Raw genomic sequence first — 24,757 nt, forward strand, 5'->3', positions numbered from 1 at the left:
TTCTTGCCTTGTCAATTTTTGCCATTCTAACTGGTGTAAGGTGGTATCTCAATGTGGTTTTGATTTGAATTTCCCTGATGGCTAATGATGAACATTTTTTCATGTGTCTGTTGCCATTTGTGTGTCTTCTTTGGAGAAGTGTCTGTTCATGTCTTCTGCCCATTTTTGACTTGATTATTTGTTTTTTGGGTGTTGAGTTTGAGAAGTTCTTTATAGATCTTGGATATCAGCCCTTTGTCTGTAGTGTCATTGGCAAATGTCTTCTCCCATTCTGTGGGTTGCCTCTTTGTTTTGTTGACTGTTTCCTTTGCTGTGCAGAAGCTTTTTATCTTGATGAAGTCCCAAAAGTTCACTTTTGCTTTTGTTTCACTTGCCTTTGGAGATGTATCTTGAAAGAAGTTGCTGTGGCTGATGTCAAAGAGGTTACTGCCTATGTTCTCCTCTAGGATTTTGATGGATTCCTGTCTCACATTGAGGTCTTTCATCCATTTTGAGTTTATCTTTGTGTATGGTGTTAGAGAATGGTCGAGTTTCATTTTTCTATATATAACTGTCCAATTTTCCCAGCACCATTTATTGAAGAGACTGTCTTTTTTCCATTGCATATTTTTTCCTGCTTTGTCAAAGATTATTTGACCATAGAGTTGAGGGTCCATATCTGGGCTCTATATTCTGTTCCACTGGTTTATATGTCTGTTTTTATTCTAGTACCATGCTGTCTTGGTGATCACAGCTTTGTAATATAGCTTGAAATCAGGCAGCATGATGCCCCCAGCTTTGTTTTTCTTTTTCAACATTTCCTTGGTGATTCGGGGTCTTTTCTGATTCCATACAAATTTTAGGATTGTTTGTTCCAGCACTTTGAAAAATGTCACTGGAATTTTGATTGGGATGGTGTTGAAGGTATAGATTGCCTTGGGCAGCATAGACATTTTAACAATGTTTATTCTTCCGATCCATGAGCATGGAATATTTTTCCATCTTTTTGTGTCTTCTTCAATTTCTTTCATGAGTGTTCTGTAGTTACTAGAGTATAGATCCTTTACCTCTTTGGTTAGGTTTATTCCAGGTATCTTATGGGTTTTGGTGCTATTGTAAATGGAATTGATTGTCTAATTTCTCTTTCTATAGTTGCATTGTTAGTGTATAAGAAAGCAACTGATTTCTGTGCATTGATTTTGTATCCTTCCACATTACCGAATTGCTGTATGAGTTCTAATAATTTGGGGGTGGAGGCTTTGGATTTTCCACATAAAGTATCATGTCATCTGCGAAGAGAGAGAGTTTGACTTCTTCTCTGCCAATTTGAATACCTTTTATTTCTTTTTGTTGTCTGATTTCTGTTGCCAGGACTTCTAGTACTATGTTGAACAATAGTGGCAAGAGTGGGCATCCTTGTCATGTTCCTGATATTAAGGGAAAGGCTCTTAGCTTTTCCCCATTGAAGATGGTATTTGCTGTGGGTTTTTCATAGATGGATTTTATGAAATTGAGGAATGTTCCCTCTATCCCTATACTCTGAAGAGTTTTAATCAGGAAAGGTTGCTGTATTTTGTCAAATGCTTTTTCTGCATCAATTGAGAAGACCATATGTTTCTTCTCTCTCCTCTTATTAATGTGTTCTATCACATTGATTAATTTGTGAATGTTGAACCACACTTGCATCCCAGAGGTAAATCCCACTTGGTCATGGTGGATGATCCTTTTAATGAATTGTTGAATACTATTAGCTGGGATTTTGTTGAGAATTTTGGAATCCATATTCATCAGGGATATCAGTCTGAAATTCTCCTTTTTGATGGGGTCTTTCCCTGGTTTGGGGATTAAGGTAATACTGGCCTCATAGAATGAGTGTGGAAGCTTTCCTTCTGTTTCTGTTTTTTGAAACAGCTTCAGGAGAATAGGTATTATTTCTTCTTTGAATGTTTGGTAATTCCCCAGGGAATCCATCAGGCCCTGGACTCTTGTTTTTTGGGAGGATTTTGATCACCGCTTCAATCTTGTTACTGGTTATTGGCCTATTCAGGTTGTCACTTTCTTCCTGTTTCAGTCTTTGTAGTTTACAGGTTTCCAGGAAGGCATCCATTTCTTCCACGTTGCTCAATTTATTGGCGTATAGTTGTTGATAATAATTTCTAATAATTGTTTCTATCTCCTTGGTGTTAGTTGTGATCTCACCCTTTTCATTCATAATTTTATTAATTTGGGTCCTTTCTCTTTTCTTTTGGATAAGTCTGGCCAGTGGTTTATCGATCTTAATAATTCCTTCAAAGAACCAGCTTCTAGTTTTGTTGATCTGATCTACTGTGTTTCTGGTTTCTAATTCATTGATCTCTGCTCTAATCTTAATTATTTCTCTTCTAATGCATGGCTTAGGCATCGTTTGTTGCCTTTTCTCCAGTTCTTTAAGGTGTAAAGTTAGTTGGTGAATTCGGGATTTTTCTATTTTATTGAGTGAGGCTTGGATGGCTATGTATTTCCCCCTTAGGACCACCTTTGCAGTATCCCATAGGTTTTGGACCAATGTGTTTTCATTCTCATTGGTTTCCATGAATTGTTTAAGTTCTTCTTTGATTTCCTAGTTGACCCAAACATTCTTGAGCAGAGTGGTCTTTAGCTTCCAAATGTTTGAATTTCTTCCAAATTTTATCTTGTGATTGAGTTCCAGTTTTAAAGCATTATGGTCTGAGAATATGCAGGGAATAATCTCAGTCTTTTGGTATCGGTTGAGACCTGATTTTTCACCCAGTATGTGTTCTATTCTGGAGAAAGTTCCACGTGCACTCGAGAAGAATGAGTATTCTGTTGTTTTAGGGTGGAATGTTCTGTATATATCTATGAGGTCCATCTGGTCCAGTGTGTCATTCAAAGCTCTTGCTTCTTTGTTGATTTTCTGCTTAGATGATCTGCCTATTGCTGAGAGTGGAGTATTGAGGTCTCCTACAGTTAACTTATTATTATCAATATGACTCTTTATTTTGGTTAACAGTTGGCTTATGTAGTTGGCTGCTCCCATGTTGGGGGTGTAGATATTTACAATTGTTAGATCTTCTTATTGGATACACCCTTTAAGAATGATATAGTGTCCTTCTGTGTCTCTAACTACAGTCTTTAGCTTAAAATCTAATTTGTCTGATATAAGAATTGCTACCCCAGCTTTCTTTTAAGGTCTGTTGGCATGGAAGATGGATCTCTGTCCTTTCACTTTCAGTCTGGATGTATCTTTAGGTTCAAAATGAGTCTCTTATAGACAGCATATGGATGGGTCCTGTCTTTTTATCCAATCTGCAACTCTGTGCCATTTTATGGGAGCATTTAGACCATTCATGTTGAGAGTGATTATTGAAAGATATGAATTTATTGTCATCATGTTGCCTGTGAAGTCCTTTTTTCTATAGATTGTCTCTGTAAATTTCTGTTCTATATCACTCTTGGGGTCCTTATCCTTTTATACAACCCCCCTTAATATTTCTTGCAGGGCCGGCTTAGTGGTCACATATTCTTTCAGTTTCTGCTGGTCTTGGAAGCTCTGCAATTCTCTGTCCATTCTAAATGACAGCCTTGCCAGATAAAGTATTTTTGGCTGCATGTTCTTCTCATTTAGTACCCTGAATATGTCTTGCCAGCCCTTTTTGGCTTGCCAGGTCTCTGTGGATAGGTCTGATGTTATTCTGATGTTCCTCCCTCTGTATATAAGGAATCTCTTTCCCCTAACTGCCCTTAAGATGGTTCTAAGATTTACAAGTTTTAGTATTACATGTCGGGGCATTGTTCTCTTTTCCTTGATCTTGGGAGGGGTTCTGTCTGCCTCTAGGACATGAATGTTTGTCTCATTCCCCAGATTAGGGAAGTTCTCAGCTACAGTTTGGTCAAATATATGTTCTCGTCCTCTCTCTCTCCACCCACTCAGGGATCCCAATAATTCTGACATTGGAAAGTTTCATGGCGTCACTTATTTCTCTAATTCTGTTTTCATGGATTTTGAGGTATTTCTCCCAGGCCTCCTCTTTTTCCTTCTTTTCTATCAATTGGTCTTCTAGATCACTAATTCATTTTTCTGCCTTGTTTACCCTAGCTGTTAGAGTATCTAGATTAGATTGGATCTTATTGATAGCATTTTTAAGTTCTGCCAGTTCAGCTCTCATTTCTGCCCTTAGAGACTCTATGTTGCCATTAATCAATTTCTCCATTCTAGCTATTGTCTTCATAACTGCTACCCTGAAGTCCATTTCCGACATCTTGGTTATCTCTGTATCCATTTGTAAATCTGTGGCAGAAGTCACAGTCTCTGAGTCTTGACTATTTTGGGGGTTTCTCCTCCTAGTCTTTCTGTTGAGAGGTGGTTGAGGGAATGTACAGAGTTCAAATTATTGACCACAACCCAAGCAAGATGCACCTGTTTTATAGGGACTTTAGGGTTGCCGGCCTCTTGTTCTCCCAGCCTGTCTTCTGGGGGAGGGGTCTGCAGCGCTGTTACTCAGGCAACCCTGTTTGGGCAGAGTTGCCTTGCCCCCTGTGGGGGGGGGGGGATGGGCTCAGTGAAAACCGGTTTGGGGGGACTTTTGTTCTCTGGCGGCTTTCCCTGGTGGCTTTCCGTGTCTCTTCCGAGAGTCAGAGCAGAAGAGACTATTTCCAACCCTCTGCCTCAGAGCAGAGAGATCACAGTCTGTTCTTCAGTGAGCTCTCCAGGCCACACTATCTCCGTTTCTGTCTGTGCTGCTAAAAGCTGCAGCCTCCTGGGTTATGCGCCTCTCAGCAGCACTCCCAGTCCTCGCCTCCAGGTCAGAGCATGTCTCTGACCTTTGTGCTTTAAAACCACCAGCCGCCTCCAGTTCACACACATGCCCCTGCAGCTCCAGGTTTCAGTCCCGGGGGCTGCCCTAAAGTCCTTTTCCACCACTACTGGTCTGCATCTGCCCCATCCCCAGCATGGGAAGCTTTTGTGAACCAGCAGTGCAGGATCCCAAAGCCTCCCTCCCCCTTCCATTTATCTTCCAATATCTGCCCACAGAATCACGGCCCCCCACTTCATACCTCAAAACCAACTGCCTGTGATATTCTGTTTGTAGAGATCCAGATATATCTTCTTACATCTCAGGCTGGTTTTGTGGGTATTCAGAGTGGTCTAGTAGATATCCAGCTCAATTCAGGGGACCAGTTGGAATAGGGTCCCCTACTCCTCTGCCATCTTTTCCTACCCCCCCCGCCCCCGTTTAGTACTATTTTCTGCCAAAGCATAATTGTCAAATTTCAAGTTATTTGTATTACCCTATTTGCCATAAGGACATAAGTATTTCCTTTTAGTTTTAGCACATATCATGGCTTTGAAATATATCAAGGTTTTCAGAAGTATTCCCAAATATTTTAAAATTTTCTAAGGGCAAGTTTTTGTTTTATATTATCAAATAAACCACTTTACTGTTCTGGATTTGAATGTTGACTTGAAGAGATTTGAAGATAGGTTGTAGCCAGGGTAGACAATAGTTCACCACTTTACCCTGTGGGTTTTTGCATTTCCTTTGCTTTAACATTCATGAATACCTAACTCACTAGAATCTTTTCATTCCTTTCAGGTAAACATATTACCAGATATACAGCATCAGCTTTGCAGAAAAGAAGGATTATGTCAAATAATTAGAAGATTTCCAGGTAATCTTTAGTTTGCTTCCTTATGCATAAACATGTGAGTTATGTAGGCTGCTTCAGCAGATACCAAATAATGAGATCTGAGATATCAGATCCTTATATTTAGTTCCTTGGTCTATCATTCCACTATCACAAGTCTCCCAGAATCCACAAGGTTTTGCCCATAGGGAGACCCTGATAAAAAGGAATACAAGCATAGCATTGGTATTCTTTCTTTCAGTTTTGCCTTCTAACTTTCTGGGTGAATGTTCCTTTCTTCTTTTGTATTTGTCTTGAAAATTATTGCTGTTTTATTTTAAAAGCAATTATTATAATTATTAAAATACTTCTTAATTATATAAAACAAGGTTTTAAAAAAATGTATTTCTTCATGATTAAGTAATTCTGATTTTAACAAATTTATGTTTCTGCTTTTTGAAATTCCCTCAATTTGTCTGTGTGTTTCAGACAGGATACTGAATGAGTAAATACCATGTCTTGACAACATTAGAAATTTGGGGCAAAAATTACCATCTCATTTTCTAATCGATTCCCAAAGTGAAAAAAAAAAAAATCAGATGGTCTATGAGTCTTCAGAGATCAAATTATAGCTTACTTTAAAACCCATGAGTGAAAGAGTTCCTCAAATTTCTTGTTTAAAATCCATTTAATGTTAAACAGCTTATGGCCCTAGAAAGTATTTCAGTATATAATTACAATTTAGATCTGCAGAGCTTCAATTCTATTTTTAAAAATTTAACTTGTGTCCTAGTGGGATCAGAAACCTCATGTCCCATAGGGTTTTCCGTGGAGTTTCTGCTTCACACAAAACATATACTACATTGGTATGCCCCATCGTAAAGACTACAGTCTTCTACTGTCATTTCTCAAGGATTAAAATAAAGTAAAAATGAATCAACAACTCAACTTTCAATATAAGGTATTCATCTAAAATTAAAAAATAGCTGTCTAAACTTGGTTTTATAGTTATTATTTTTCTATGGCAATTGTAACTGACTCCATAATCTCTAAGTTTTGTTTCATTTTGTTTCTGTAAACTTCCAGCTGGGTAGTTTTTTATTTTATTAAAAAAAATGTTTTTGTGAGATGCAAGTAAAATAATTATTTCCATTAATATATTATAAGTAAGTATCTAGGGATCCTTTAGGCAATTTGAAGAAAAGAATTTGTTTACATTTTGAACAGAGCCTGCATATTTTTAAAGTATGTTTTTCTTTGTTGCTACTTACATTTCAAAATGATTGATTCAAAACATTAAGTTTCTTTAGCTTTGGAGTCAGCAGAACATGTAGAATCATAGGAATAAAAGCTCATTTATATCCAGAAGTGGGTTACCACTTTAAAAAAATTCCCCAAACAACTCTTACATAAGCTCATATTTTATGTTTTGCTTATCTGCCATTAAGAAGCTTTTAACTGTCTTCTTTTGTTTTAAATATTATTTTTTCCTCAAGAACATCTATAGGTTCTAGACATAATGTAGTCCTTTCTCCACTTTGTCTAGTGTTTCAATTTTCTATTTAGCTCTGTGACTAACAGGATAATTTCACGGAATATATTACCTTTTAAATAAATAATTTTATTTAAATTTAAAGTTATTAAAATAATTATCATGTTATTTGTCTCTAGCTAAAGATAATTTTCTTAGATGTGTAGCTTTAAAGGACAGCATATAGGCCACAGGATTATTTTCTGATTTAAGCTTTGTATACAATAGATTTTGTTGTAGACTGTTGCTACGAATATATACTATGTGGTATAAACTCAGTATTCACAAGATTAAAAACATTCTATTTGTTATGAATAGTGAATATTTAATATTGACTACAGATTAGATAGCAACATGTTAGTACCTAAATATATACTATTATTAAAGAGGTAAGATAAGCAAACTACTTTATAATTGAGCCATTTTATTTAAAGCCAAATGGACTGTGCCATTTTAGGCTGTGTTTCATTTGGAGGTAGACAAGACACAAATTTTTGAAACCAGGGATTTTAGCTCTGCCACCTATTAGCTCTGTGATTCAGAAGTGGTTAGTTTTTCTGTTTGCTTTTTTAATCTATAAAGTGAGGCTAATGAAACCCATTTCATAAGTTAAATTTTAAAAACATAGTAGATCCTATATATATGTGTGTGTGTGTGTGTGTGTGTGTGTGTGTGTAATTGGATTTGAAAAATAAAGCATATTATATATTATACCTGGGGTGCCTGGGTGGCTCAGTCATTAAGCGTCTGCCTTCAGCTCAGGTCATGATCCCAGGGTCCACAGATCGAACCCCGAATAGGGCTCCCTGCTCTTTGGGAAGCCTGCTTCTCCCTCTCCCACTCCCCCTGCTTGTGTTCCCTCCTTTGCTGTGTCTTTCTCTGTCAAATAAATAAATAAAATCTTAACAAAAATTAAATATATATATATATATATTATACCTAACACATAGCGCTCCAACAATGTCATCCTAGATTCAAAACATCAAGCAACAGGACTCACAAAATTTAATATTTTTTCTCTTTATATGATTGATTATCACTATGGTTTTATGTTTCTGGCAAAAACTGTGAATATGTTTCTGGCAAAAACTGTGAAGGGTTTGAGATTTCACCCTATTTCCAAGCTCACAAGTCTGCCTGCCACTGTTTCCCGGGGCACAGGCAGAAGACATGAGACTCTTGGGTCAGAGACAAACAGCTCTATTATTTGCAGCAATAGTGGTAGGCAGACTACCAGCATTTGCACTGGTTTACTGAATCCCAGTTCCCACAGGGTGATGAGAAGTGGGCTAGGTGACACTTGTATACTTAGTGGTTTGCGTTTCAGTAGACGAGCTCTGAGCTTAGGGAGTTAGAATGTTTTATAATGGGCAGTGAGCATGCCTGCCCTTTGCTCCGGAGAGAGACATTATTTTTGTTATACTGGACAAAACCTTCTCTTTGCTCCAGAGCAAGACACAATCTATATTTTTCAAGGCTATCTGCTATATAAATATCTTTGAAAAGATAGTTCAGAACAAAGATTGTCAGTGGCTCTGTTTGCAAAATGTACAGAAATGTGAAAATTGCCTGGAGAAGTGTCTCCCAATAGTTTCAGAGAAGAATACCTGACAAGTTCTAGCTCTGAAGCTTAATCAATGTATAATTCTGAGCAAGATTTAAAGCCTACTGGTGCTTCAGTTTCCTTGTCTATAAACATGCAAAGTTTGGCAAGGATTAATAATGTTGAGATTCCATGATTCCACTGTGCATTTTTTTCATGCGGACATGCTGTCCCAGGCTTTATCTTAAGCAGTGGGTGGAGACAGCAATGCTAAGAGTGGAGGGTGGATCATACTGGTAAACGTGGTTGGGACCGTGTGTGTGTAGCAGGACAGAGTCTGGGCCAGAGGTAGAGGAGTGTTTGAAGACAGCATGTGAGATTAACACAGTCTGTTCTGTTCCATCGCCACGCTGAGTGTACCTGCGATTAGACTTGTGACTCACTTTGAAAGGCACAAATCCATGGAATTTTTACTGGCTAACACAGAGATTTATTTTTACCTTGCCATTTAATGCTTTGCCTTTTGAAAAAAAACAGTTTCATAACTTTAGTTGGCCCAAATTCTGGCTAATGGTTTTTGTTGCTTTTTAGTAACTTTGTTTTTTAGGTAAAAAAGATTTCTGTCCCATATTTGAGATATAAATATAAAACAAGACATCAGAAAATGGTTTTACTTGGGTTGTGAGTTGTTGTTTTTGTTCTTTTTTATGCAGTATCATCATCCAACAAGCCCTGGTTAGAAGTGTGCCAAATTTGGGGGCATTACTCATTCTTTCCAGTAGTTTTATCTTAGCTCTCAGCATTGGCTTTCACGTGAAGCTTGAAATGTACCCAAACTTGATGCATAGGAAGCATTTTGAACACTTTAGGATCTGTATCCTCATTTTTATAATAAAATGTGGGTATATGAAGAAAAAGGAAAACAATAAAAAAAACTTTTGTTGTATCTAAAGAAGACTGGACTTTAAAAAATTATAGATGTTTCCTATCAAGTATAAAACATATCTTTAAAACAACATAATTGAAATTATTTTTAAGCATTGATCAATAAGAGTTATTTATCTCACATGGCACTGATGATTGTTTTTAATATTTCAGGTCTAAAAATTCCTATTTGTCATATGATGTCAGCGAAATATTGTCAGGGAATTGGGTAGCTTAGCTTGGATTTAAACAAAGCAATATGGAAAATTGCCAATGCCTAATATCATTTCAGGATTTTTGTTGCTTTCTTTTTTTTTTTTTTTCCTCCCCTCTGCTATATTCTCCTTCAAACAAGTCTACAAGCCATTGTTAAGGACTGGGGACTTGTCTCTACAAGGCAATCAGGCAAACTTTCAGAGAAGGCCAGCTTGCTTGTTCTTTGTCCTCTCAAATGCTGACATCCCCTCTCTGTCTCCTGTGTGTTCCTTCATGTTTCTGTCTTTCCAAAGGCTTCCACCTCCTGTCCCACCCATGATTATATCCTTTATGCAAAACATTCTTTCCCCAAATAAAACTCATCTCTTTAGTATGACTGACTTCAGCTAGGTGATAGCAGAAAATAAGCTGATGGAACTAATTCAGACTAAATTACACCCTCACGCCAGTCATAAGCCTCTTAGATGTATTTGCATTTTTATAAAAGAAGCTTTCAAACCCAATGAATTTCTAATTGGTAGAATTTCTGGAAGTACATTCAAATTCTCATTCAGTTCATCGGCAAGCCGTCCACTTCCAAAGCTACTTGGATCCATCTACTTTATCTCATGACCAGTCTAGTTCAAGCCAACATTCTCTCATACTCTTCCCCCTTCCTTTCTTGCCTGGAAAAATCTACTCCATTACTGAGACTCCAGCCAGAGTTATCTTTCCCCCATCTCTTTAATAAATAAAGCAAGTTTATTAGACCTCCTCATAGCAGTCTGCCTAGGGACGGAACAGTAAGGTCCAGCTCTCTGATGCTCTGACTTGATCCAAAGTTAGATTTTAGAACAGAAGTCACACACCCAAATGTTGTCAGGGACCTGGGATGTGACTTAAATAAATTCATAGCAAATTCAGAAGCTTGAGAGGTCAGATAACCTACACATTTTCAGATTTGGCCTGACATCAAATTTATAGACTCTTTAACATAAGCCATTTGGTCTCCAAGAAGAGAAGAGGAGGTGAAGACGTGGGAACGTACAAGGCAGTATACCACATGGCATCACCCAGATGTACCTCAGCAATGTTGCAATATGAAAAACTTAGGGAAAATTCCCTCATGTTTCTCATCCCTGTAAAATTCAGTTACCACTGAGATTCAGATCCCACCCAGTGGTCCTTCTCCCACCTCCTTATCCCTATACTTCTCTATATTCCTTCCCCTCAGAATTTTCCTAAACCCTTTCCTAAACCCTTGGTAACTCCAGCTTTCATTTTCCCTACAAAACAGTAACTTTAATAACCCCTGAGAATAATGACGCTGGGTTTTCTGTTAAAACCTTAATCTCTGCAGTTGGGAGGGATCATCAGCGTCTCTTCGCTACTCCTTCTCACTGTCATCTACCAACATCCAGATCATTCATAATATTCCATAAGGAAATTGTCACTCAGGTTCACTTCTTCCTCTCCACTTAAAATCTGCCATCAATCCTGTCAGTTTGTTGCCCATACTGATGACCTTCATCCTCCTAACCTCACAGCTCTTTGATGTCATCAAATCCATGACCTTCATTTCTCATCAACTTCAGTGTCCAACTTTGGTAGCCTTGCTTGGTACCTTGTGCCACCCAGCACTACCCCATCTTTGAAAGCTTACTAATTCACGACTTTTTTTTTTTAAAGATTTTATTTATTTATTTATTTATTTGAGACAGAATGAGAGAGAGAGAGAGCACATGAGAGGGGGGAGGGTCAGAGGGAGAAGCAGACTCCCCGCCGAGCAGGGAGCCCGATGCGGGACTCGATCCAGGGACTCCAGGATCATGACCTGAGCCGAAGGCAGTCGCTTAACTGACTGAGCCACCCAGGCGCCCCTAATTCACGACTTTATAATCAGTCTTTATGGCATTTTCACTTCTTCAATGCCAGAAGCTGGAACCTCAAATGACACATTTAGTGCTCTTAATTCTGCTACTTTCTCTGTCAGCCATTTTTGGTCATAATTCCTTTCTTACCAAGCCTGGACCACTTACTCTGCCACTTGAAATATTTCCCTACAAGCACTTGGCAACATTTGTATTTTTCTTCCGCACCAGCCCTTAAGCCACCAATTATAGAAAAATCCTACAACCTGACTTCGCTGCTTCTACACAACGGACACTGGAGGAAAATATGAGTTTGCTGTTTTTTGTTTGTTTGTTTGTTTGTTTTTATCCTGAGGATGTCTGCCTCACTTGCTAAAATGGAAAGAAAAATCATACTACTTTGCAGTTGTCAGCTCAACCACCACCACCACCACAGCTGGCTTGTGGCCCCTTGAAGCAGCCTATCCTAATTTCTCTCTAAAATACATATGAGAACACAAACCAAAAAAATGAAGAACTATGCCTAGCACTTGCATTATAGATATAGGAGGAACTTCCATGCCTCCTAAGGCTGATGGAAGTAAGTTGTAGTTCTTAATGCTCTGTTCAGTTCTCTGTAGGTAGAGAAGACCCTCTCCCTCCTTGGTCAGGGTATAAGCAGAATGTGCTGAGGGTGTGATGGGGTTTGTAAAAGAATGCCTGCTGCAGTTTTAGCCAGCCATCATTTGGGCTAAACAAGTTAGATACCAGGCATGGAGCTTAATCTGTCATTCAGCTGTAGGTCCCAGAAAAGTCAAGTGGTGAGACAAGGACACATTCCTTCCAAATTGAGCATATTGTTTTTAAAATGAAGAAAGTATTGGGCGCCTGGGTGGCTCAGTCGTTAAGCGTCTGCCTTCGGCTCAGGTCATGATCCCAGGGTCCTGGGATCGAGTCCCACATCGGGCTCCCTGCTCGGCAGGAAGCCTGCTTCTCCCTCCCCCACTCCCCCTGCTTGTGTTCCTGCTCTCGCTATCTCTCTCTCTGTCAAATAAATAAATAAAAATCTTTAAAAAAAAATAAAAAATAAAAATAAATAAAAATAAATAAAATGAAGAAAGTATAAAGAAGAAAATAAATATCCTGAATTCACCAACCCAGAAATAATGACTAGGAACATTTTTGTGTATTTTGTTACTCAAGAGTACTTTCCAAGTGAAGTCAATTTTTGGAGATTGACACTTTCTTTCCTCTGTATTCCTATTGTACCTGTAACAACCTCCATTATAGCCAAGTCACATGGTATCTTAGATGTATTTGTATGTGTTTGTCCTCCCACAAGGACTGAGTCTCCCTGAGGGCAGGACTTTATTTTTCACTTCTCAAGTTCAGTGCATGGTCATAGCTCCTGGTACATAACAGCCAATCTAGTATTTTTAAATGAAAAACCAGAGAGGATCTTAATGGAAGGGATCAGGGTTGTGGAAGGAGAGCCCTACCCAGCATCAGAGGGTCTTGGCAAAGCTTGGATGGATTCATCCATTTACCTATTGCAAGCTGAATGTTGAGTTGATACTTTGAGGCAAAGAACAGGGGCAGGCAAATTCGAAAATACTGTCGCATTCCTCTAAGAGAATTGCCCATTTTAAGTAAGAAGGTATTTGCACTTATGAAAGTACTAGAGAACTGATATACTATTACATATATGCAAGGCAGAAAGATACCAATAATTTACATAAGGTAGTTTCAACTTCTAGGTGATTACCATTGCAGCCAAAAGACTCATGACCTTAGTGCTTTCTAAAAGAACAAGGTTAACATTTTCTTGCACAGTTGATTGATCATTCATGCAGCCCAGACATGGACATATACTTCCCTTAGATAGGCTCCTATTTTTGTACCACTTCAACTCAAAGGTCTTTAAATATTTGTTCACCATTTCTTTAGAGGAGAAGCTAAGTGCTGACTGCCAGAAGGATGGAGTAGGAAGATAGTAGTGAAGATACTCTCTCTTTCCTACCCAGTACTGTTTTAGTACTTCTTACAGATTAACTCTCTGGGTAGTTTTCTTCATCTTAATGGTTCTACATTCAGAGCAGAGGAAATCCAATACTTCTTGCTGACTATTGTGCTTCAGAACTTTTTCTCGGTGGATCCTGTGAAAGCCAGGGTGTCTGAGATATGGCCAGAAAACCTAAGTCAGAAAGAAAGAACATTTATCTAGATTGCAGTGAATGTTACGTGGATTAATCCCAGAAACCCTATTTAACAAAGAAATGGAACTGCTTTGATCGATAATGGGTAGGATCCTACTCTCTTCATCCTTTCCTTTGCTCTTGTTTTTTCATCCTCTTGGTGGCCCCTAGAAGCAACTTCCTGACACCTACCTGACCCCAGCAAGAGTTCAGTCTGGGAATCATGGCTTTAGATAAGGAACTTTAGAATAGAGAGAGTTAATATCAGTGGGTGCAGAAAATATGGTCATGATTCTATTTGTCCAAGTAGAAAGCTAGAAATGTTCTTCTCTTTCCTTCCTGTATCCTGTTCAGGTTTTTGGCCACTTATGAGAGGGAAGTTAATGAAAACAGAAATAAAATTTTTAGAATAATCAGACATGCATTTTTTAAATACCTTTTACCTTTTCTTTTCATTATGCCTTTATAACATTAGTAAGATACATTCATTATGAAAAGATCAGAAAATACAGACAAACAAAAAGAAAGAAAAATGTAAATGGAGTGCAGTTATATAGTTTTTCATACCTTCCCTATTAATATACAATTTTTACATACTAGAGTAATAGACACTTCAAGTGTGAACAAATTATGGCATATTTATCAGTGGAAAACTACAAAGATTTAAAATGATGGAAATCTACATTTATTGGCACAGAAAAATGTCTATATCTTTGAGTTAAAAATAAAAGCAAGAAGAGTAATCCCTGTACATGCTATACATAATCTACTTTATATTATTTTATGTTTGCCTATGTATACAATATCCACATATAAAATGTATGTTAACAATGTTTTGTCTTAAAAATATATTCTTACATATAAATATACATATATATTTTTTAAAGATTTTATTTATTTATTTGTCAGAGAGAGAGCACAAGCAGGGGGGAGCAGCAGGCAGAGGGAGAGGGAGAAGCAGACTCCCCGCTGAGCAGGGAGCCCAATGTGGGACTCGATCCCAGGAGCCTGGGATCATGAGCCGAAGGCAAACACTTAACCAACTGAGCCACCCAGCCGTCGCATTAACATACATATATTAATTCATTCAGTACTCACAATTTCTCCATAAAGGAGATACTATTATTTCTCTTTTACTCAAGTGTAGAGAAATTAGGTACATTTCCCAGGATCACACATCTAACAAGTGGTATATGCACATAGGCACTATGAGTCTGGATCCTGCTTTCTTAACGACCTCACTCTGCCCAGCTCCTCAGCGTGGTATTCAAGACCCCCAAGGGCTGAGTCAGTCTACACTCCTGCCAGGTCTCCCATTATTCCCTCAACCTAACTCTGCTCAAGCCAAGCTCCTCCTTCCACTGTCCTTTCAACAGCACACTTAACTGTCCTCTCCTCTTCCTGCCTTTACCCTAATGACCTCATTTGAACTTGATCAGCTCTTTTAAAGACCTTTTTTTCCAAATACAGTCACATTCCGAGGTACTGGGGCTTAGGACTTCAACATATGAATTTTGAGGGGACACAATGGGTGTCGTAACAGCCAGAGATGGGTGGAGCTGTGATTGGCTGTTCACCAGATCCATATGCAGAGAGGAGAACAGATCCCCAAGGGAAGAAAGAGATATTGGACAGACAAAAACAACTTGATTGGTTATGATAAAGCCCACTGAAATCTTTAGGTAGAAAAAACCCATATCCCTGTCCCCCATGCAAATCATTTTGATGTGAGAAAATAGTTATCTTCCTTCTCTTCAGCACCCAGAGCCAGATCCTGTCCATTGGGTACCCAAGTGCCCTTCTGCTGGCCTGTATGTGGCTTTGTCTTTCTGCACCCTGCTTAGTTCTAACTTCCTGCCTCAAAGCCCAGTTCTCACATGTTCTCAGACCTTCTTTCTGCTCTCCAGAGCCAACTGATTTAATAAATTAATTAGTGCTGCTATGCTCTCCTGTCTCAAATGTACTTTTTTCCCCCACAGGACATACTTCAACCCAAATGAATAATTCTATTTGTAAGAATTTTAGACACCATTGTAGACCAGTCAGAATCTCATGGAAACTCCCGAATCATGCAAATGGACAATCACCTACACAGTCTGACCTAACCATAAAATTTACCACTCTGCCTGTGAGACGTAAATCTCTAAGTTAACTAATTGCAGCCAAAATCAAGTGGAGGTTTTTAGAAACTGATAGCATAGCCTTGCTCCATTTCCTTGAACATGGGGAAAAAATATCTGCTGTTTAGTATATAGTTTGTTAGTTGGCACCTACAGAATTCTTCCTTCCACTTGGCATTTCTTAAAAAGTAAGAAACAGGCTTGTCAGTGTGCCTAATAGTGCTTCATGCCTGGCCACTGGCAAGATGTAGGGGAAGGGCAGTGGTGGCCAGTGGCACTGGGATATGTGGATGAGGGTGAGCCTTAGGAGACTCACTTTGTCATCTTGTCTTTGGGAGGAGCTGGACCGAGATCACTGACCCAAAATTGTCCTTTGCTCTTTGTCACTCATGGCTTTACACTTTGCACATTTGGCATTAGGCCAGTTTGAAAGGGACAGCATATCCACTTTTCAGTAAACATTTGGCAGCTCGTTGACTTCTCTGAAGTTTTGCTAAAGACCAGCTAGCTGAGGGATCCCTCTACTCTTTGGTAGGGCAAGTTTGGTAAATCTTTACTGGTTTGCGACCTCTGTACTTCATGCCACCATGTAGGTGTCTCTATTTCACTTGGAGTTTGTTATCTTCTGCCAAATACTGTTACATACCAGAGACAACATTGCATAGCACACTTATAATATGTACAGTTTTGATTATTAATTCGGATTTTCAAGGGATCATAAAGGAAGAGGTGGTAAGAGTGATAATCCCTTTTGTTGTCTAAATCTCTATGGCAGGCCTCTATTTACTTATTTTGATGATAAAATAGGCCACTAGCACTGCATCTAAACAATGCCAAAAAACTCATTAAGCTTTGAAGAACTTCAAACAATAAAACTGGGGTTTTTTGCATTACATAATGAAAACTCAGTAAACTATATTTATACTTCATGGATTTGGTTGTTCTGTCATCCCAACCTGCATTTATTAATCAGTAGTTTTATATCTTATGTATACACACATTCCATGACTTAGTATGTAGTCTGCTAAAATAAACTATACCATGTTTGTTGTCATTTTCAACAATTACATCACCCAAGCAGTGATTTTGATATTTTCCCCACCTCAGTTCTTCCTGAGCCACTGTATTTGTAACAAAAATATTAGTGGTGAATCTGAAGTCTTAATAAGATGCCTGAAAAATGTAACTTGCTTCAAAATAGATAAAAAAGTTCTTACAGAAGTAGCCAAACTCTTTATTTTTAAGCGATCAGGGGCTGAACTATTTGGGGATTACAGGAGCTGGATTAAGAAGGTTGCAGAAAAAAATCAGGTTCAAGGATTTAGCTGCTAAAATGGTGAAAATTCATTCTGACAGTTTCATACTTGATTTGTGAGTAAACTCAATAAGCAAAGGAGAACTATACTATAATTTTGATTCATTTATCTATACATTTTTAAATCTATCTAGGTAAGTGAATATAAATATAAATATGTTAACATATACATTTGATTTTTATATTAATTAAATCTATCAAGAAAGAGTGTGTGTGTTTGTGTGTATGTGTTTGGTGTTGGAGAATATAATGTGTGGAACTTCAAAATAATCTCTCTTCCAGTCTCCTTTTGGTGGTAGAAATAGATATTGAACAACAAAATTGCAAGTGTTATGAAAGAAAAGCATTGTTAGTAAGTTTGCTCTGCTCATATCTTTGTTCATTCATTTTCATGGAAGTCTAGAACCATGAGCTGACTTTTGATTTGCAAGATATCATCAACATTTGGAAATAAAAGCCAGTAAAGTGATGCATTAACTTTAATGCACACAGCTTCATAAAGGGTATGTTATAGAATACATTATTCATGGGAAGATGCTTCTTGTTTTGACCAGTCTCTTGAATTTCTCATTGTAACCATAATAATTAATAATACAATTTATTAGGACCAATATATTTTAACAAGCATTTAATGTCTTCCAATTTGACACATCCTGCTGAAAAATATATTGATAAAGACCTAAAATGAGAGTTGCAGCAAGCTACATATGAAGTCAAATACATTTATTTTCCTAAGTAGAATCTTAAAAACCTTCATTTGGAGTTGAAGTTGTGATTGGAAAGGATACATATCTTGGCAGAACTATAATTAAGTGAGTGAATGGGGTAGTTTTGTAAGCTGTTTTACTCTTTGATGATGGGTTGGGTGTGCTTCTGTCTGGGAAAGAAGCATAGACTCTATTATATAGTAAACCCCATTCAAATACTCTGATTCATTACACCAGGAACTTTTGAGACCATTTTCTTTAAATTTCTCTTAGCACCATCTATTGGTAAAATAATGTAACTTTCTTTTCTTCTGAGTCATTTTAACTAACGACCTCATAGAGTCATAGCAACAGTACAACCCCGGTGTTAGTCATTTCACGAGAAAATATGTAGCGTATCAAAGGGTCAGCTTACCCCAAAGAGGACAAAAGTAGGTGATTCGTTTGCATCCACTGAGAGGGCCTTTTGAAGGCCCATTTTGCCTCACCCATTTCTGAGCATCTGTAAGAAAGCTTGTACTGGTAAGAATTCTAGCCTTCTACCGAGTGAAGGCAGAAGTCAGGAATCCTATGGTCCAAGTGCGAGAAGACCCGAATTCCAGTTCCACCCAACTGCTAACTATAGTTTGTGACTCTGGGAGAAGTACTTAGTCCATTTGTGCCTCTTTTCTAGGCGTGTGAAATAGGAACAATTATACTGACCATTCTATTCTCATAGATTTGTCATGAAAATGCCTTATAAAAGAATACATATTGTAAATCTATAAAAGTAATATGTAAGGCATTATTTCTATATCACTCAGGATGTCCATGAATTGACTTGGAAAGGAAAATTAAATGAGGCTTTCAATTTTCCACTTTGACATAAAAGTGTCACAATAACATATATTGTTCTTTTTGGACACATTCTGAGATGGAAAGAAGTAGGCAAGAATCACCTAGAGTGAGAGATTGAATATAGAAAGTCATCAGAAAATAAGTACTGAGTTTTGGTTTGTTTTGTAGATAATTATAGTAGGGCTTCTTGGTTTACGGCACAGAATTATTTTATATATAAATTACCCTAAAATAAGAACAGGAAGTAACATTAAATTTTTATTATATGTCAGACACTGTCAAGCACTTTACATTTTCTTATGTCTCCAGAACTATCTATGGGGCAGATACTGTCATAACTCCTTTAGATACAGAAATGGAAGTTCCAAGAACCTCTGGGAAACATAACTAGAAAGAAGCAGATCTATATCCAAAGTACTATATTATACCCCTTTTAATAAACTTGAGCCACTATACTGTATTTTAAGCTTGTTTTATAATATGAGAAAATAAGAAAGGAGCTATTTAAGAAAGCTAATACCTGGGCCTAATGAGAAATTGAACTTGTTTACCCATTTTATGATGATAATGATTATTCTTTCATCAACCAAAATAACCCTTTTAATTTCTTATTTATCATAATATTCACACATAAGCAGATGTTATGTGAATTTGCACAAGCAAAATATTGTTTGTTTTGTTGTTTTAGTCTTTAAATAGGGAACTCAATAGCAGATGGAAATTGCCAGCCCTGGGTAGTGAGAAACTTGGGTCCTCGGCACTTACTGTCATTCCCTCTTGAGAGTCTTCTTGACGTTTCTTCTGTTACCTCTTTTCTGATGTGCCCACTCTAGGCTCTGCTCCCCAGACCATCTACAACCTTTCAAGGCAGAGTAAAAATTTACCACCATGAACCTCATACTGCAGCCCTATGCCTGGGGTTAGGGGTGATTTAAGTGTGGGCATAGCCACCAGGCTCAGGTCTAGGCCTTTGGGATTCTAGGAACCATCTTGGGCCACTTAGAAGGGCCAAGAATTAGTCCTGGCTTTTTGAAGGTGCTTTTCCGATCTTCATGGGAGGGTTTTTAGAATTCCCTTGATTGTGCAGCCAAACACCAATCTGGGGTTTGGATTAATAAACTAAGTAGAATGAAATTGTTTTGTGGGAAATATATGATTTCTGTGGAATTAATGGTTCTTGAATGTAGTTTTCAGAAAAAGTAATTACTTTGACCTGATTGCACATCTGCTGTAGAATAGTGACTAGGTGCAGACTGAGCCAGACTGCATATGTGTGAATCCCATCCTGGACACTTAATAGTCCAGTGTCCTTAGGCAAGTTTCTTACCTTTGTGCTTCAGTTTTCTGTCTGCCATGTAGGGACAATAATGGCTCTGTCTCCTAGGACTGGTTAAGAGGATAGGATGAGTTAATACATTTAAAGTACCAAGAACAATGCCTTGCACAGAATGAGCAACCCACAAATGTTAAGCATTATGATTGTTGCTTTAATAAGTATTTTCATAACTATTAGTTGATGATTACTAACTGCTACGTTTTTCTAGTTTGGTAAGATGTGGGTTTTTCAGAAAATGTGGGAATAAAACTAGGATCTTAAAATAGTCACAAAAATATGTCTTTGCCTCCACTTATACTCACTATCTTCAGGCCCCTTCAATCTCAAAACCCGGCTGCCAATTACTTTTGCGTCATCTTTTTGTTCCTATCAGACCCCCATTCTTTTTTAATAGCAGATATATTTGTTGACCTCTGGTTGGTCTGGAAGGTAAATATCTCTAACTTACCTGTACACACAGTTTCAACAAGCCAGTATAAGGACCAGACTTTTGTATAAATGACAAATAAAAGGAAAGGCTTTATAATATAACAATATATAGTCTAATATGTAAATTTGAGGCACAATGACACCATAAAGTGTCATGAAATTGTCAAATCCTCCACTTATATTTTGAATCACCATAAATGTGACAGATAAAAATTCAGATTGGTGCAGTTGTATCAGAAGGACACTAAGATCCCAAGGGTCAAATCGCTATTGGTGATGTGCCTTTCCAAAACGGCAAATAACTTGAGAAAGTCACAAACAAAACAAGTCTTCTCTTGCTTAACCACAGAATTGCACTCCTGCAAAATTCAGTGTATATTAAAACTGGCAAAATGCTTAGAGTTTATATATAAAATGGAGTCAAGCTCTAGGTTCAAATAATCACCATCAGGTGTTTTACCCACGTCAATGTCCAGAGAGACATTCAAAAGTGATGCAGGATGAGGGAGAATTTGTTGTTGTACACAGAGTGATGGTCAACATGATAACACTGTTGTATGTGCACTGGCAATAACAGTGAGAATGGGTGCTTAGTTATTCAAACAGGTGCTGGACTTTAGGCCTAACCAGTGCCTTCCAAATAAACATATTCTTTATCCTACACAAAGCAGACATCTCACATTTATTAAATTATGACCTTTAATCCATTTCATCAAATTTCATTAAATGTTATCCATTAAATTTCAGTAGCATCCTTAATCATTGTGATGCCCTCCAATACCCTCTTTGTCTTCGAGGGTTTATCCTGTGTTCTCATGACTGCAGTCCTCTCATTCCTGGATACCAGGGCCACCATTTACTGCACTTCTGCTCTGCTGCCCTGTGTTCATCTGCTGCCAATGTACATCGCTGGTCATGCCCACCAAAGGTGCTGTCAGTGGTGCCCCATGTGGCAGAAGCTGCTGCCACTGTGCCTGCCATTGTCTGTGCTGAGGTGCTAAGCCCAGGGTCGGGGATACCAAGGTTCATGCTGTGCCTGCTTCTCTCATGGCTGCTGCTAAAACTGTTGGTGCCATGTCCCATTGTAACACTCACTGTTTCGCCAGTGGGCTGGAAGGCCCTTGGTATTCTCGGAAACCTGAGTAAGTCAAAACTCAATTGACTTAGTAGTAAAAAAATCAGTGGTTAAAATCCTTCTTTATAATTCTTTTTTTTTAATTGCATGTAACATTATACTCTCAACCTCTCATGGATAATTGGAAAAAAATTTGCCTTAGTATTGTTTTTGCTCTGACTAAATCCTGCAGTGGAAGACAGGCTATGGTATATAGGAGCAGTGCCCAAGAAGTTGCCCTTCTCTTTCTTCTTTTTTTTTTTTTTAAAGATTTTATTTGACAGAGACAAAGCGAGAGAGGGAACACAAGCAGGGGGAGTGGCAGAGGGAGAAGCAGGCTTCCTGATGCGGGGCTGGATCCCAGGACTCTGGGATCATGACCTGAGCTGAAGGCAGATGCTTAACGACTGAGCCACCCAGGTGCCCTGCCCTTCTTTTTCTTGTCCTGTTATCCTTGGACTTATCTTGCCAGCTCCCTCTTTTCTCTTTAGTATAGATTCCTTACTATTAGGCTTCACCCACAGTTCTTTCAGTCAAGGCCAGGCATGGTAGACTCCTAGTTGAACACTGATTAGTTTCATACTAAAATTTTACTACAGTGGTAAATAATAACCAGGTAACAGTTTTGTCATCTCCCATTGACTATAGGGTTTAAAAGAGCAACAACAACAAAAGGAGGTGTCTTTTCCTTCTTTTACCAATTTTGGGGGCTGTGATGGTGGCTTTTAGCATTGTTGAGTTCTAACAATGTCACAACTGGACCTGAAATATTTCTCTTGAGCAGAGTATGGAAATAGACATGTATTTGTCCCTCAACTATAAAGTCATAACTATTTATGCCCTTGTGTTCCAAATATTGCAGAAGCAGAAAGTTTACCTTGAATCTAAATACAGAATTGAGAAGAAAAGAGGAAAGATTACATGGTTAAGTAAACTGGTCTTTGGCCTAATTTATCTTTTTCAGTTCAGTATTTTGTAATGTTTCTGTTTCTAGATTCCTTCTCTCTCAGTCCCGGGTAGTAGGGCAGTCAACAGCCAATTTTAGAAGAACTGGTGTCATTTAAGGGAAAGAACTTTAAACTATATTCATAGCAGGCTATAAAAAGCAAAGATACCACCCACAACATGATATTTAAAATTTTCCAGTTACGTGATTTATTGGTAAATCTACACATGTGTTGTGCCGAAAGCAAAATGAGCAATATACCAGATGTACTCTGAGTTTTTAATTAAGACTAATTTTACCTATAGTACAAGTTTTAATAGGATATTTTCCTGTTTACAAGATATGGAAACAACATTTTATGCCATTTGTGAGTGAAAGTCCTTATTATATAGAATATGGCTCATAGGGAATAGCAAAACTGAAAAGCAACCAAAAAACCTAGAGTCTTACGTCAATCGTAAAAATTTCTAGTCAGAAACATGTGCTCTAATGTCAACTCAAGCTCCCAGAAATAATGGATACTGTGAATATTTTAAATGACTTGGCAAATAAAAGCCAGATTTGGGGAACTGAAGAAAACGTTGAGTCAGGAGCAAAATTCTCTGAGGAATCAGGGGTAGTGGCAAGTTGGAGACTAGGTGAGTAGTTTTGAAACATTTTGCTGAAAACCTGAACTGCAAATCATTTGATGGTTAATGGTAGCCAGGAACTTTTGTCATTTTTCACTAGGTTCATGAAATTGAATGAACAACTCTTGATTCAACTTTTCTCCTATTGGAAATTTCGTGTATTTTTCTCTAAATCTGATTTTGCTGGGCTGCCAGTGGCCTCCCTTCCCTCACAGTAGAGCGCCCCAGCAGCCATCTTGGGTAAAGGAGCCTGACATCAGGCAAAGGGGACTGAGTCACTAATAGCAGGGACCTAGGTAAAAATGGCCCTTTTGATAGAATGTTGAGCATTAAGTTGAGTTAAGCAAACAAACAAAAAAAAACATTCCCTCTGAATGTTTTAGGGCTGACTCCAAAAGCCTTGTGGAGTAGTTTAGGTTTTTTAAGTTTTCTCTTTTTGTTTTGAGGAAAGGAGAGGTGGGTACAAAATGATAGTAAGGGGGGAAATTAGCTTTATTCAACACACAATGAAATTTCTGCCAAATTCTACTTTTATAACTCTCATTTCTCACTGGGCAACCCCCTCTAGCTCACTAAAACACCACCTGTACAACCTCTCTCCTAATTGGTTTCTATGTCCACTCTCTTCTCTCTAATTCATTTATATAAATTTAAAAAATAAATTTATTTCTTTCCATTACTCCAAACAACATAACAAAGACATGGTTCCCACATAAGTATGTATCATTCTTTCATAGATCGGAAAGGAAGAGGGGAATACCTGTGCTCTGATAATTTTTTCAGTTAGCCAATGTTTTCCCTGTTTGACTTAAAGCTAGCTTGAATTTTTTCCACTACTTAACCATCCAAGTTTTTTTTTGTTTTATTGAAAGATTTTGCTTTTAAGTAATCTTTACACCTCGAACCCACAACCCTGAGATCAAGAGTCACATGCTCCACTAACTGAACTAGCCAGGCACCCCAACAACCCAGGTTTTTAAATTCAGCTTCCATTGAATCAAACTATAGCTGAGAGTTGGATTTGTTAACTCATGACTTTGAACCCTTGACTGTTGCCAGAGCTCACAGGATTTTTTAAAGCAACAACTACACATTTTTAATTTATTGAAAATGACTGGACGTTATTGGGTGCCACACAGTCATTTTCCCTAAGGCATTCAATGTGTTTGGTAAGAAAAAAACAAGATATAAATGACTTGTTATCCACCATCCACCTATTTTAAGGCATCTAAGTGGCAGTTTAGAACTGGATGTTCAGTCTGGGATTGCTATTCAGGGACTGCAGACAAGTGAGGTTAATTGAGATAAAATGCTGATGTCAGAACTAAAGCTGAGTTAGATTGTATTAAATCTCTGAAAAATAATTCATATATGTAGTTATATATATAAATTAAATATATATAAGTTATATAATTTATATAGATATACATGCATATATATACCCACATGCACATATATACTGAAAGCAACTTGGCAATACAA

At 37.9% G+C, this 24,757-nt stretch overlaps 1 protein-coding gene across 4 annotated transcripts in view; it reads left to right on the forward strand.

Moving 5' to 3' along the window:
- Nucleotides 1–24,757, forward strand: part of CPED1 (cadherin like and PC-esterase domain containing 1) — a 269,600-nt gene that overhangs the window by 62,861 nt on the left and 181,982 nt on the right. For all 4 annotated transcript variants that reach the window (XR_004682084.1, XM_035020998.1, XM_035020996.1 and 1 more), the window contains one exon: nucleotides 5,574–5,649. Coding sequence is in view for 3 of the 4 variants with exons in the window: in XM_035020998.1 (XP_034876889.1) it covers nucleotides 5,574–5,649 (76 nt within the window). In the remaining variant the exon portion in view is untranslated. The remainder of the gene's footprint in view (nucleotides 1–5,573; nucleotides 5,650–24,757) is intronic.

Source organism: Mirounga leonina, unplaced genomic scaffold (assembly GCF_011800145.1).
Source record: "Mirounga leonina isolate KUSES-001 unplaced genomic scaffold, KU_Mleo_1.0 Mir_174, whole genome shotgun sequence".
NCBI classification, from domain to species: Eukaryota; Metazoa; Chordata; class Mammalia; order Carnivora; family Phocidae; genus Mirounga; species Mirounga leonina.